This window comes from Arachis hypogaea, chromosome 20, assembly GCF_003086295.3.
Source record: "Arachis hypogaea cultivar Tifrunner chromosome 20, arahy.Tifrunner.gnm2.J5K5, whole genome shotgun sequence".
Lineage (NCBI taxonomy): Eukaryota > Viridiplantae > Streptophyta > Magnoliopsida > Fabales > Fabaceae > Arachis > Arachis hypogaea.
In genome coordinates, this window is record NC_092055.1 from 142,988,422 (window position 1) to 143,002,443 (window position 14,022).

General features: G+C 24.1%; 1 protein-coding gene, 1 long non-coding RNA gene and 1 other non-coding gene across 4 annotated transcripts; all 3 read right to left on the bottom strand.

The window, feature by feature from the left end:
* Positions 1 to 3,282: 3,282 nt before the first annotated feature.
* Positions 3,283 to 4,403, bottom strand: LOC140182795 (uncharacterized). Its single transcript, XR_011878926.1, has 3 exons — positions 4,285 to 4,403; positions 3,818 to 3,909; positions 3,283 to 3,718 (listed from the first exon to the last, which is right to left on the bottom strand). It is a non-coding gene; the product is annotated as an uncharacterized lncRNA (long non-coding RNA).
* Positions 4,404 to 5,704: 1,301 nt separating this feature from the next.
* On the bottom strand, positions 5,705 to 6,735 carry LOC112784138 (uncharacterized). The gene is made up of 3 exons (XR_011879109.1): positions 6,641 to 6,735; positions 6,188 to 6,542; positions 5,705 to 5,960 (listed from the first exon to the last, which is right to left on the bottom strand). It is a non-coding gene; the product is annotated as an uncharacterized protein (transcript).
* Positions 6,736 to 9,713: 2,978 nt separating this feature from the next.
* LOC112786887 (B3 domain-containing protein At3g17010) lies at positions 9,714 to 12,960 on the bottom strand. 2 transcript variants are annotated; one of them, XM_025830268.2, is made up of 5 exons: positions 12,796 to 12,960; positions 11,805 to 12,405; positions 11,553 to 11,680; positions 10,748 to 11,024; positions 9,714 to 10,054 (listed from the first exon to the last, which is right to left on the bottom strand). In XM_025830268.2, the coding sequence occupies exons 1-5, from the start codon at positions 12,871 to 12,873 to the stop codon at positions 10,041 to 10,043; spliced, it is 1,098 nt and encodes a 365-aa protein (XP_025686053.1). In that variant the 5' UTR covers positions 12,874 to 12,960; the 3' UTR covers positions 9,714 to 10,040. The 2 variants fall into 2 exon arrangements, with proteins under 2 accessions (XP_025686053.1, XP_072085533.1); XM_072229432.1 differs by lacking the exon at positions 9,714 to 10,054 and adding an exon at positions 10,217 to 10,366.
* Positions 12,961 to 14,022: the final 1,062 nt, after the last annotated feature.

Below are 14,022 nucleotides of genomic sequence, written 5' to 3' on the forward strand. Positions count from 1 at the left end.
TATTTCTCCTCACTTTTTTGAGCATGCTTTTACTTGTTCCTGTAAATTCAAATAATTATTTAAACTATTTTATTTTCAGCATTTATAAGGTATTCCCTTCAATCCTAACGAGTTATATATATATAGGCTAGTTATATTGATTTATTTAGTTAACATAACCAATTATATATTATGAAGCAGATAAATATAAAACTTTATCATGATACATAAAAAAATACTTTTGATAGATATTCTTCACTATAAGGTATATTGATTCTATTATGACTTTTGAATTTCTTCAGCTTTGTTTCGAAATATGAGCTGAATAATGAAATAAAAAATATAAAATAAAAAGAGTTGAAGTTAGATTTTAATTCAATTACCTTCTGTTTTGGTTCTCTTTTTCATCAAGAGTGGTTTAGAGTGCCTTTCTTCATCATCATCATCATCAATTACAATATAGTCATGATTTTCATGAACTTCTTTGAGCATGCTTTTACAAGTTCCTATAAATTCAATAATCAAACTATTTTATTTTTCACATTTATAAGATAATAGAATCTAATTTTAATTAATGCATTCTCAAAAAAAAAAAAGTAATTTCTTTTTACATTAATAATATGAATGGTTATATGAAAAAACAAATATAATTTTTATACTGTAGTGCTACTGTAGTGCATGCATTAAAATTGAACTTTATGTATATATAATTTATGTATGAAAAAGATTCATGTAACTCTGTTTACCTTCTTTGCTTCTGTTGTTGAATTGTTCTGGCTCTTCAGCAATAATCTCAATAGAGTCATCATCATCATCATCATCATCATCATTGAATTGTTCTGGCTCTTCAGCAATAATCTCAATAGAGTCATCATCATCGTGATTTTCATTTGCACCTTGATGGTGATCATCATTATAGAAATTTCTCACATTTGAGTAATCAATTTCTAAAGTATTCGGATGAAACACTATGAGTTCAAATTTCGATTTTCCATTATATTTAAAAGTCACAAAATATTCATGTTTTAATCCTAACAATTCCACAACTCTTCTCCACCCTTCATTTAACCAAACACTATTATTTTTCTTCATGATCCATTTTATTTCTATTCTATGTCCAGTTGGTAGCTCCAATAATATAGGATTTGACAATCCTTTCCAATTTTTCTCTACAAAACTTGGTGGTATCTCCTGAAATAATAAGCAATATATAATAAATTAAATATTAAAACTAACAAAAAAAATTATATATACATTATTATTTAGTAATTTCTCGACATAAGTTTATGATTTTACAATGAATAGGAATGCATCAAATTTAAATAGACATGAGTGATGATATTATTTTTTGTCAACGAATTGTTAAATAAATTTTATATGAAAGGGGAATAATAAAAAAATAAAAATAATAATAAAATAATAATAATAATTAATACGAACCAATTCATGAAGTGATGACGGTTTCTTCCATTTTGGCTGGTTTTTCCTCAGTTGGTTGGGATCAATAAGAACCTTAAAAAACATGTTATTATAGAAGGCCATATTTGTTTGTCGCGAAGAAGAAGAAAAAGAAAGAAGAAAACGGGTGATGAAAATTAGGGAATTGAATCAATTTCATAGGTCATAGCAAGTTATAAATAAATTTTAAGAAGAGTATAGAGTACGTTATAACTCATGGAGGAGAAATGCATTCTAGAAGATTTTGGACGTTCATAAAAATATTTTTTTTAAATTAAAACAATAAAGAAGTTTTTTAAAAATTAAAAAATAACTGAAAGATAACATAAATTCATTTTGACAAAATATTGGAACATTTACTCTTTGGCAGCATATTTTGCCAGTCATGTTAGCTTTTAAGATGACAAAGTTTTTAATATGTTAAAAATTTAAAAGACTTGAAATTTTAAAATACAAATTAAGTTCCATGCCACTAATCACTGCATAATTATATAGGTAACATGAGAATAGAACGATAAAATTTATGATAAAAAAAAATTTTAATGTTGGCAATGCGTTTTTTTATAGGTACATACTTTCGATATATTGACTAATTTATGCACGTCGATGTGATTAAAAAATAAACGAATAAAAAAATATTATGTAGATTATATTTATTTTTTATTTATTGTTTAAAAAGCATTATATCATTATATTTATAAAAATATTTTCATAAATAAAAATATTTTAATATATATAATTATATAATATTTTTAAAAAATAAATAATGATAAAAATAAATATAACCTATACGCATCATTTTTTAATCGTCTATAAATTTTATTATATCGGTACATATAAATTAATCATCACACCGAAACAATCACTTTTTTCATAAGTTATTTAGTAAAAAGAGAAATTAATTTGTCCAATAACAATACTTTCTTCAAAATATTTACTTATTTTTATTCTTCTTTTATCTCATTAAGATATTTAAGTGTTTATGAAAAAATAAAAAAAATCTTATAATAAACAATTTTTTTTATCATTTTTTTAAATAAATATTTTTAGAATTAAAAAATCAAAAATAAAATAATTTATTATAAGCTATAAATATTTATTGTTTAAACTTTTTTTTCAAAAAAAGTTTAATTAAATTGTTTATCCAAACTCTTTTTTTAATTTTGCACAAGTATTAAGACAAACATTAAGTTTTATTGAAAACATAAGAACTCTAATGAAATATTTTTAGAGTATTATTTTGATATTTTTTGAAAATAAATTAATTTAGAATTTAAATTGATAGATAAAATAAAACCGATTCCACTTTAAAGAAATAGTATCACTTTGATATAAATTAATAAAATTAGATCTTCTGAATTTTAAATTTCACTTTATCTATAAAGTGTGATCTCTCACTATTTATTTTATAAGTGAAATAAAAAAAAAATTCAAAAATAAGATATCATACTTTATTCTTTTAAGTGAAAATTCAAAATTTAAAATATCTAAATTCTAAAATTTTGATACTTCAATAATTATCTTCATGAAATAATTAAAATAACAAAAAAATTTAATTGAATTAAAATCAAACATAATAGTAGAGATGGGTTAATTATTTATGACACGTAATTTTTTATTTTGTGAGATTCAAAACAAAATTAAATTTAAAAAATAGAATTAGAGATAGATGGGTTAATTTTTTACGCATAGATAATTTTAATGTAAAATACAATAATATTTAACTATTTTAATATTTACATTATTATAATAATAGTATAAAATATTACTGACGTTTTATAATAACAATTTTAATTATTTTATTTAATAATAGAGGACACAATAGATTAACATTAATTAGTGACTTCTTGAAAGTAGAAAGCTGACACTTAAATACTTAATTACAACAAAAATAAAAATGAAAAGAAATAGTCAATATATATGAAATGAAATACCAAGATTCTCCATACAATCCATTTGATAATTACTACAAAATACAAAAGATTCTCCCCATGACTTAAAATATATAAAGACAACATTAACAAGATCTCATGATTTTTCATTTTCATGAGCGATGCTCCTTAAAAATGGAAACATGGAACACTAAATTTTTACGGTCACTCAGTTTAAATCGACAAATGTCTCCAACAACTAATTTGCATTCTGTTGCAAACTGGATCCAACCTTTGCTAAACGATCCACCATTCACCACTTTCACAATCCACGATTCTTGTCCATATTTAAGTGTCACATTTTTCCCAAGACATATTTCATTCCTGCGAATAAATTTCTTTGGTATGGGCTGCAAAAAAATGTCTTCAATTAATTTTTATTTATATAAATACTATATATTAATATATAATATATATAATATACAATATTCTAGAAACTCGCTACGTACTACGAATACTGATGAAGTGAATTGCTTTAATTTAGATTTTGATATTCGAAGCTCGAATTTATTATAACTCTGCCTATTGGGACTTTCAGATTCTGCGCAGGAAAAAGAAAAGAAATTAGATTTTGTAACTCAGAAGATGAAGTATACATTCGTGGTTAATTTTTTTTTATATATTGAAAAAATCTTGGTGTAATACTCAATTATTAGATTTTACGGTGTTTTTTAGAATTGTAGAAACAATACGTCTCCTTAGATTGACAATATGTTTGGGGCGTATTGTCAATCCAAGGAGACGTATTGTACTATTTTCACAATTCTAAAAAATACCATAAAATGTAATAATTAAGTATTATACTAAAATTATACTAATATGTAAAAAAATAAACGTACATACGTAACCAAAATAAAATAAATTGCAGAATAATATATTTGAAAAAAATAACAAAAAGAAAAGAAAGAAAGAATACTCTGAAGCACGTGACACTGTGGAGATCTTCCTGAAACCCTATTGTTTCTTTTTCTCTTTCTAATAACTTTATCATTATCTTTTTGTTGATCAGCTTCATATACCACAAGGAAAACAATGAATGAATCATCAAAGGAAGAAAAATAGGAAATATTTAAAAATAATAATAAAGGGACATTATATTAATTATTTTTATAAGCACACCTTATAGCACTAATATAAAAAAAAAATAAAGGATGAAGTATAAATATTTTAAAAAAAATGGTCAAAATTTTGAAAAATATTATTTTATTTTAAAAATGTTCTTAAATTTGTAAAAAAATTAAAATTAATCTAATAATAATCAATTATGTTATACATCAAAATCAGTCACTAAAATTAATCACTAATATAACATACATATTAAAATAAAAATAAATTAAATTATACATATTTATATACAAATATTTATATACAAATATATTATTAGCTAATTTTAGTGTATAAATAATATTTTTAAATTATAATATATGATAATTATCCTTAATTTACTTGTGTTGATGGTTATTTTTATAAAATTGTTACCAAATTAGTTTCAATTTTTTTAAATAATTAGTCAGGCAGATGTATATATTTTATATAAATCGAAAATTCTTGAAATAAAATAAAATTTAAAGTATTTTTAAAATTTTTAATAAATTTTAAAAAACAAAAATTATACTTTATCTAAAAATAAATAAATTAATTAAAATTAAAGTTAGAACCTTGAAATTGATGAGGAGGAGTTGGTGGTGGTTGTTGTGTGACTGGAATGATGTGAATTTTGAAGGAATGGGGGTTGACTTGAGTCATCATTTCAAAGACACAAACATCACCAACTTGTAGCTTATTTTCCTTGCAAAATTTGTTCCAACCACCATGGATTGTAGTTCGTTTTCTAATATTAGAAAAATTGTAATTAATGGACCAATTCGAGTCTTCATCGTCACTAACCCAAATCGTGCCACTTCCTTTTAATCCATTTAAGTATTGTCTGGAAAATGAAGATGGTATATGCTGTGTGTTCCAAATGCAATTCACTCGTTAATCAATTATTACGTATAAAAAACATATTTAGTATTTTATAAAATTTTTATTATGTAACTGTGAACTAGTATAATTATCTAATTAAAAATATATAAAATATATTTATGCATAAAAATATAATAATATAATAATCAATTTTTTTTTTCATCTATTTCAATGAGATGTAAAGTACTAACTCTCTTAGGTTTACAATATTTGTCATTTTAATTATTTACATATAATTTTAAAAATTTTAAATTAGTTAATAATAAATAATAAAACTACTTACTAATAAAATATTCAGTGGCTTAGCTTCTATACTATGTACACCAATTAAAAATATAACAATATCAATTTAAAAATTGAAACTACTACAAATTGAAAATATAATTCACAAAAAATATAACAAAAAAAACATATTTTTACTAATAGAAAATAGAGTCTAAAAAATATAAAATCAAGTTAATTATTGACTTTTTATTTTTTATTTTTTAATTACCACCAGATTAGCATTGCCATGAACATATGAAGGCTTCAGAACAAGAAAAAAAGAAGGATTTTTCAGCTTTGTAGATAAGGCTTCAGCCATCTCTATTTTCTCCCTAACATTATTGAGCATGCTTTTTCTAATTCCTGAAAAAAAAATATGATAAAATATAAGTTATTGAGGTAGAGAAATCTAATATTAACATGGTAAATAAATAAAAAAAAAACTTTTGATAGATATTCATTAAAAGGCACATTATTTTTTTTAATCAAACCTAATGCTTTGTCTTTTGAATTTTTTCAACTTGATTTCAAATATGAGCTGATGAATAACAAAATAAAAATAGTTGAAGTTATTAGGTTTTGATTATTACCTGCTTTGTTGGTTCTCTTCTTTGCCTTTGGTTCCCTTTGAACATGATCATCAACAACAATATAATCATGATTATTTTCATGAACTCCACAATCTGAATGGTAGTTTATTTGTGAAGCACTCTTATCATATACTTTGAGTTCAAAGCATGATCTTTCTTTGTATTCAAATGTTAACAAAAATTCATATTCCAAGTGACATAATTTCACAACTTCATCCCAACCATTTTGCAACCAAATTTCATTTTTTTTCCTCTGACTCCAATATACTTCTTCTTCCCTATTATTTGGTAGCTTTAGTATTATAGGATTTGATATCCCTTCCCAATATTTTCTCACAAAACTCTTGGGAATCATCTGAAAAAAAAAAAGAATATATAATTGAATTAAAGAAAATTGTGCATGCATTATGTTATAGTATGATGCAAAGAGAAACAAAAGAATATAATAGTTACCAATTCTTTTTTGAACTTGTTGTGTACAAGTATCTTAAAGAAACCTGGTGACGATGAATGCATAGACATTGTTTAGTACTTAGGTACTAGTAAAGATGAAGCTATTGAATATATATTTAGTTGAGAACAAACTAAAAGGATATATATAATATAAGCTTATTGATTTTTTTATTCAATAACATTGGCACTTATTATAAAATTTTATCCAATTCTTTTTTAAAGTTAAGAGTGAGGCTCGAATCTAATATCTCTAGATAAAGAGAATAGATTATATCATTTGAGTTATAATTTCATTTAACTTATTCATGTGTGTTTTTGTCTTTTTATTATGATAGATTTGTTTTTTTTTTTTTTTTTTGATATTTTTAATACATTAAAATGTAAAAACTATTGAAAATGTAAAAAATATTTTTTAATATTTTTTATAATTTTTTAAAATATATATTTATTATTAAATTATTAATTATAGAAAATTTTGTTTTAATCAAACTTAATTTAGTGTGATATTTAGTTTATGTATCTATATCTATATGTTTCGGAAGAAAATTACGAAAATATGATTATCTTGATTATTTGAATGTTAAAACAGACATGGAGAATTTTTTTAATTTACTCCTTAATTATGTTAAATAAATCTAATTTATTAAAACATCATATTAAAATGAAAATCAATTATTTCAAATAAAATATAAAAACTCAAACGAACTTTAACATATTATTATATAGACAAAAAATATTAGAGAAAACAAAACATACATTAACTTTATGCTGTTTTAAGGTTTTTTTCATTCATTAGAAAATTAAATAAAAATTTCTCACATTTTATATTGATTCATCTGCTATAACCCACTAGGGCACTAGTCTTATCCGTGTGTTGTTTCCAATTTTACATGTCTTGTAACCAGTGACTACTGAAAGTTTGGAAATTGAAACACACAAACTATTGATGACGATGATGATGTAAGACGGCATAGGGGGGATGAAGTATACGTAACCAATAAATATATAAATAAATAAATTTCAGAATATAAAATATATTTAAAAAAATTATAGAATACTCTCAATAAATAAATTTCAGCCCACTCATCATGAGTATCCAAATAAATGGTTTAAATTTGTTGGATTAATTTGTTGATCTACTTAAATAGATTAAAAAAAATTAATAATAAATCAGATACATATTTGGTTACAAAAATTTTTTTACAGATCTGTAATATATAATAAATATATTTAATAACATATTATTATTAAAAATATTAAAGAAAACAAAGTAAAACATTAATAACTTTATGCTGTTTTAAGTTTTTTTTTTATTTATTAAAAAATTAAATAAAAATTCCTGACATTTTATACTTTTCTTTCCAATTCTAGGAAGGAAGCCCTTCTAAGTCAAAATGTTATATTGATTAATATATTATATATTCCTATAGTAGTAATAATAATAAATAAATAAATAATTGGATTAACTTGGAGTTCCAAAAAAAAGCACATTATGTTTAGTGACTGATGAGACAGCTGACGCTACAACCCCCTACCGCCACGCCACCGCCACCCTATAATAATAATAATGATACGATGTTTACTTTGCTAAGCAAGCTAACTAGCTATATTCATTTACAATTTTTGGCTTTTTTTTTTTCAACTATATTATTTATTCACATTTTTTAATTTTAATATTGAATAAACAAAGATAATTTTTATTTTTATATTGAAGTAGTAATAGTATTTTTTTGAAATTTCAATTGATAAGGTATTATTCTCAAATGTAGAATCGATTAATTAGAGAAATAAAAATTAGATGTTTCTATTTATGAAAGGTCAAGAATTCCTGATTTGTGAGAAATATAGAGATTTCTGTTAAAAACAATTAAAATATTTGAGATATAGAAATCGAACCCTCCAATTTGTATACTTTTCACATTTTTAAAAAACACAAAAAATTATAATATTAAAATATAGAGTAAAGTATCGTTTTTGTCTTTGAGATAAATTCTATTTATGTCCCTAACGTTTAAATCGTTCTATTTGTATCCCTAACGTCTGTAAAAATGATTCAATGTTATCCTGTTGTCAATTACACATCATGAGCGCTTTAGTTTGAGTTTTAAAAATCTCTTCTTGAAGTTAGAATACAAATGTATGAGATAGAATCGATGATCTACTCCGAAAAATAGATCATCAAATGTTGAAACTAATTCCTAAAACATTTACATAATTCACTTTTCTAGAGACATAATTGATTTGTTCGATTTTAATATTATACCCATTATTTGTCTTTAGATTCAAAGTGAGACCTAATTGAGAATGAATACAACCAAGTGAGAATAATTAAAAAATATAATCTGATTTGTTAGTATAATTGATAATAGGATAATATTAAATCACTTTTATAAACGTCAAAGATACAAATAAGACGATTTAAATGTTAGGAACATAAATAAGACTTACCCAAAACGTTGGAAACAAAAACATAGTTTACTCTAAGATATATCACTATTTCTACTTTCATAAAAAAAAAAAAAGGCCAAACAAAAACATTTTTCAGTGTTATTGAAATTTGGTATGTTTTAACTTGGTGTATTTCACTGACATAAAACTGGATGTTAACACATCACATGTTCACATTTTAAAGTATTTAAATTTAACCCTTAAATTTAATTTTATCAAATTTTAAAATTTCAGTCTTTCATAAAATTTGAGGGTCAGATTTTTCTAATAATTTTATTATTTTTCAAATTTAACCCTCAAATTTGTTAGCATCTAAATTAAAAAAAAACACCCCAAATTATCATCCCACAGTATTACGCACAATGTTTCTCCATCCTTAAAAAAAATCAGCGATTTATTCATTCCAACCATTATAGAATACAGGCACATGCTTTAGGAATAGTAATGGTTATGTATTTTTTATTTTAAGGATAATAACGTTTAAAACAAAAAAAAAATGTTTGCAATGTAAACTCTTGGATGCATGTGCTTGGCGTAGCTCTCACTTAACAAAATTATTTTTATACTATACCAAATATACCCCTTTCGGTTAGCAACTAAAAATTCATTTACAAAGTTTAAACGATTGAACAGACAAAAAGAAAAACTTCATATCATCAATACATCATGAAAAATGAAATTATCTATTAAACTATATTTTTTAACTTCTGAGTGTTACGTACATATAATATTATAAACCAACTCTAGTGTCCTTTTCTAATTGAAACTTGGAACTTAAGATTCTCCAAATCAATAAGCTCAAAGTGACAATAATCACCATACTCCAACCTTGAGAAAATCGTGCATACCCATTATTTGGATAATAAAGTAATTTCACCTTCCATTCTCTCTTCTCATGAACTTGCAAGGTTGCAAAATTGTTCCACTGCTTACACTGTAATTCTTTATGTATTCAGTTGGTATCACCTACACCAAACACCACATAATAAAAAAAACTTTATTAGTTCAAGAATAATGGTTAATAAATGATATTAACAATACATATATGACATATAGAATATAGTTGTTGCATTTAATCATTTATACACATGATGATTATTCTAATAAAATTATATTTTCATACCGCATAATGACTTGTTCATGCTTGATGTGTATGGTGAAGTCATTCATTCTTGGGCATGGATCCGAAATTAGCTTTAGAAGTTTTATGCTTTTTAGGGAATGGTGAAGAAGAAGAAGAAGGAGGCCTATAAGAAGGGCCTTCTTGCTCTGAATATTCTAAAGTGAAAAAAAAAAAGTAAAAAAATTATCCTAAAATATTGTACATTTTTCACAAATTAGCAAAAATAAAAACAAAGATTGGAGTTACATGTGTTATAATAATAATAATTAATTTTTAATTTTACTAAAAAACAAGTATAAATAACACATGAAGTGTATCAAAATTAAAATCTAATAATTGATAATTATTTTGAGAAAAAATATAAAAAATTTTAATAAATAATGAGAATATAAAACCATGCAATATTTGAATTCATTCCATTTTTACCCTCTCTTTCTAAGATGACATATTTGAATTCTTGTATACATACTATTACATAATTAAAAAATGAACAAGGAATTAAATTAATTATTGATAAGGAGATATATGTAAATTACCAGGAGAGCTAGGAGTCAAAGGGTCTTCTCCATAACTACGAATATGAACTTTGAATAAAATATCGATTGGATCGACCAACTCAAAGACACAAGCGTCACCAAGTTTTAAACTATAGAATGTTGAGAATTTCTTCCAACCATTTGTAATTATAAATTGTCTGCAAGCAGAAATTCTCATCTGCACATCCCAACATTTGTTCGGATCATCAACAAGAAAGAGCTTTGCATTTCCTTCTTTATTCCCAAGAATTGGTTTAGCAAAATAGCTTGGTATAACCTGTTTTCATCATTAATTATTAGTTATTATTAGTAATGGAAATCTCACTCACAAAAAAAATTGGATGAATTTCAAGTGTTAAAAAAAATACTACTATATAAGATAAAAAAAAGGGTAAAGTATACTTTTTGTCCCTGAAGTTTGACAAAAATTTCAAAAATACCTCTAAGTATTTTGTTTCAATTTTGTTCCAAAAGTTTTCGATTTGCATCAAATATATCCTTGACAGCTAATTTTTCAAAAAATTTAAGATCAATTCAACAACAATATCATAAGAACAACACTCAATACAAGCAAATCAAGCATAATTTTCATGTATTATTGTTAGATTAGTCTTAAATTTTTTTAAAATTTAGCCTATACAAATCGAAAACTTCTGGGACAAAATTAAAACAAAATAAAACTTATGAGTATTTTAAAACTTTTGCGAAACTTCAGGGACAAAAAATATACTTTACCCTAAAAAAAATCTACAAAATTAAGGTTTAAAAAAATAATGAAAGTGATGATATAAGAAAGAATAGTTACCAAGAGGTCTCTGTCAGAATAGGTTTTCCCAAGTGCACATACAAAAAATGGATTCCCAGTTTGGAACCTACTCTTCACTTTCTCTTGAAACTTCTTCATGGTTTTATTGTCCAACACTTCTGGATTATCTATAAGAGCCAAGTAAACAAAACTTCAATAAAATTACTTTAAATTTGCATATAACAATTAACATTATTATAACATCTTTTTTAATTTTTTTAATAGAGATTAAAATAAAAAGAGAGTAATTACCATAATCTTTTTCCTTGGCAATATAATCAAAATTCCTAGAAGCTCTCCTTTTTCTTTTAGTGGTATTGATTTCACCATCAATAGAGTAATCTTCAGGCTCTTCTTTTATAATACTCTTCCTTTTGAAACTATTAGTTTCATCATCGGAAATTACCAGTGGTGGTGGTGGTGGAGGTGGTGATTGTGGCGGTGACAAGAGAGATTTCCGTCTTTTTCCATTAACAAACTCAAAAGAACCATCACTCTTTTTTTCACCCTTTTGCCCTTTTTCAACAACATTAACATTAACATTTTCATTTTTTTTCTCAGAATTAGAACATGGGTACTTAATTTCTAAACCACTTGAACCCAAAACTATAACATAAAACTTATTATTATTATTATTATTAGTTTTTTTCAGTTCATAACGGAACAAGAGAAACTGTGTCGCTTGGAGAGACACGTATTGTGCAAACTCTTTCCAACCGTGGCCAAACACAACGTCACCACGTTCATCCCTTGACCAATGAACTTCCAATTCAGCTCCGTTTGGAAGACTTAGAAAAACAGAACGTGACGTAATTCGTTTCCAGTAATTATGCACAAAACTCTTTGGCAATCTCTGTAAACAAAAATTAAAATAAACTTCTTAATAATTATCTTCAAGAACGAACACGAAATTCAATTAGGGTTACGAATAAAGCTACATACTTTGTATTGTTACTAAACCCTAAAGTTACTACTAATCAAAATTATCGAATAAAAATAAAGAAAGAAAAGAAAATTAACTACTAGTAATTACTAAGTCAAAAGATTAGGGTTTAGCATAAAAATTAATCCTAATTCAAAACCCTACTATTGGGAATTGAACTGCACACGATTCATTCTCCTATGTTGTTTTGGTGAACCCTTATTAATGTGACAAAAATTAGAGAATTGCATGGAGAATTGAAAAAATAAGAAAGAAAAAAGAAAAAGAACGGAAAAAAAAGTTGATGTTAATTATTATTACCAGAAATCCATCATCAAGAAGGTTCTTTTCAAGAATAACCTTGAAGAAGTGAACGACATCACGTTCTTGAGAAGACATAGTTGATCACTGAAATTGATCGAAGCTCAGGAATTTGGAGTCAGAGAGATGTAAAACTGAATTGAAAATGTGTGAAAATAAGTTGCTAAATTGATGGAATAATGAATTGTTATATTTATATGGAAAGTGATTAATTCATTTAATTGTGTAATTGAGTGGGTCCCACTTCTCAAACATTTAGGAAATATAAATTGATTTTTTTTGTGACTAGGAAATAGAAATTGATTTTTTTTGTGACTAAAATAGAAATTGATTGATACTAAGAGTTTGTTTCTAATTCGAATCTTTGAATTATTTTTTTTGGAAAAATACTAAGTAAATAATGGCTATCTTAAACAACATAAATAATTATCAATCAAATAAAAATATATTATATTTTAATTTAAATTTATTAATTAAATTTAAAATTAATTTATTCTTTTAATCTTATTAATTTATATTATTCACATATTATTCAAAAATATTATTGAGTATGTATACTTTTCCTTTCCGTAAAAACAGGAGATATTTAAGATTTAGAAAAATCAAAGAAGATAATGCGTTTTATCTCCTTTTAACTACTTACCCTTTTTTATTTTTTATTTTCTATTTTCGGTGTCTTTCTAATAAACCATATACTAGCCATAGCCAATATCTAATCTAATCAAATGATTTTCCTTTAAATTAGTAATTCTTTTACAAAAAATCTCATATTATTGGAAAAAATAATTCCTATAAGATCTTCTTTTAGTCTTAACAACATATTTTTATTTATTATTTTCATGTTATATGTATAAAGTGTAAACAATGTGTCTTATTATTTTAGATTTATGGTGTAGATGATAGAATTTTGATAATAATTTACTTAATTAAACTAATTAAAAATGTATATTACCAGATTATTCTAAATTTAAATGTAATAAAATTTTATTCTTTAATTTTTTGTATAAATCGTGGCACTCCTGGTCTACTAATTAAAAAAAATATATAAAAAATTTAGCATAAGACTACAATTTATGCTTTAAATTTGGATGCATGAATTGTTGTAGTACTACGTATTTTAAAGATGTCAGAAATATGACCTTTTTTTACATAAAATACTATGATTTATGTGAAAATCAAAATTATAGACAAGTGAGACAAAACCATGGGCGCACAAAGCATGAGTCG

What these genes read in the sequence shown, in the direction of transcription:
- LOC112786887 (XM_072229432.1), bottom strand. Translation starts at nt 12,873, where the DNA reads ATGTCTTCTCAAGAACGTGATGTCGTTCACTTCTTCAAGGTTATTCTT. An exon ending in TGCCAAGGAAAAAGATTATG is followed by an intron (nt 11,681 to 11,804) that starts GTAATTACTCTC and finishes TGGCTCTTATAG; the next exon opens with ATAATCCAGAAGTGTTGGAC. An exon ending in ATTCTGACAGAGACCTCTTG is followed by an intron (nt 11,025 to 11,552) that starts GTAACTATTCTT and finishes TGATGAAAACAG; the next exon opens with GTTATACCAAGCTATTTTGC.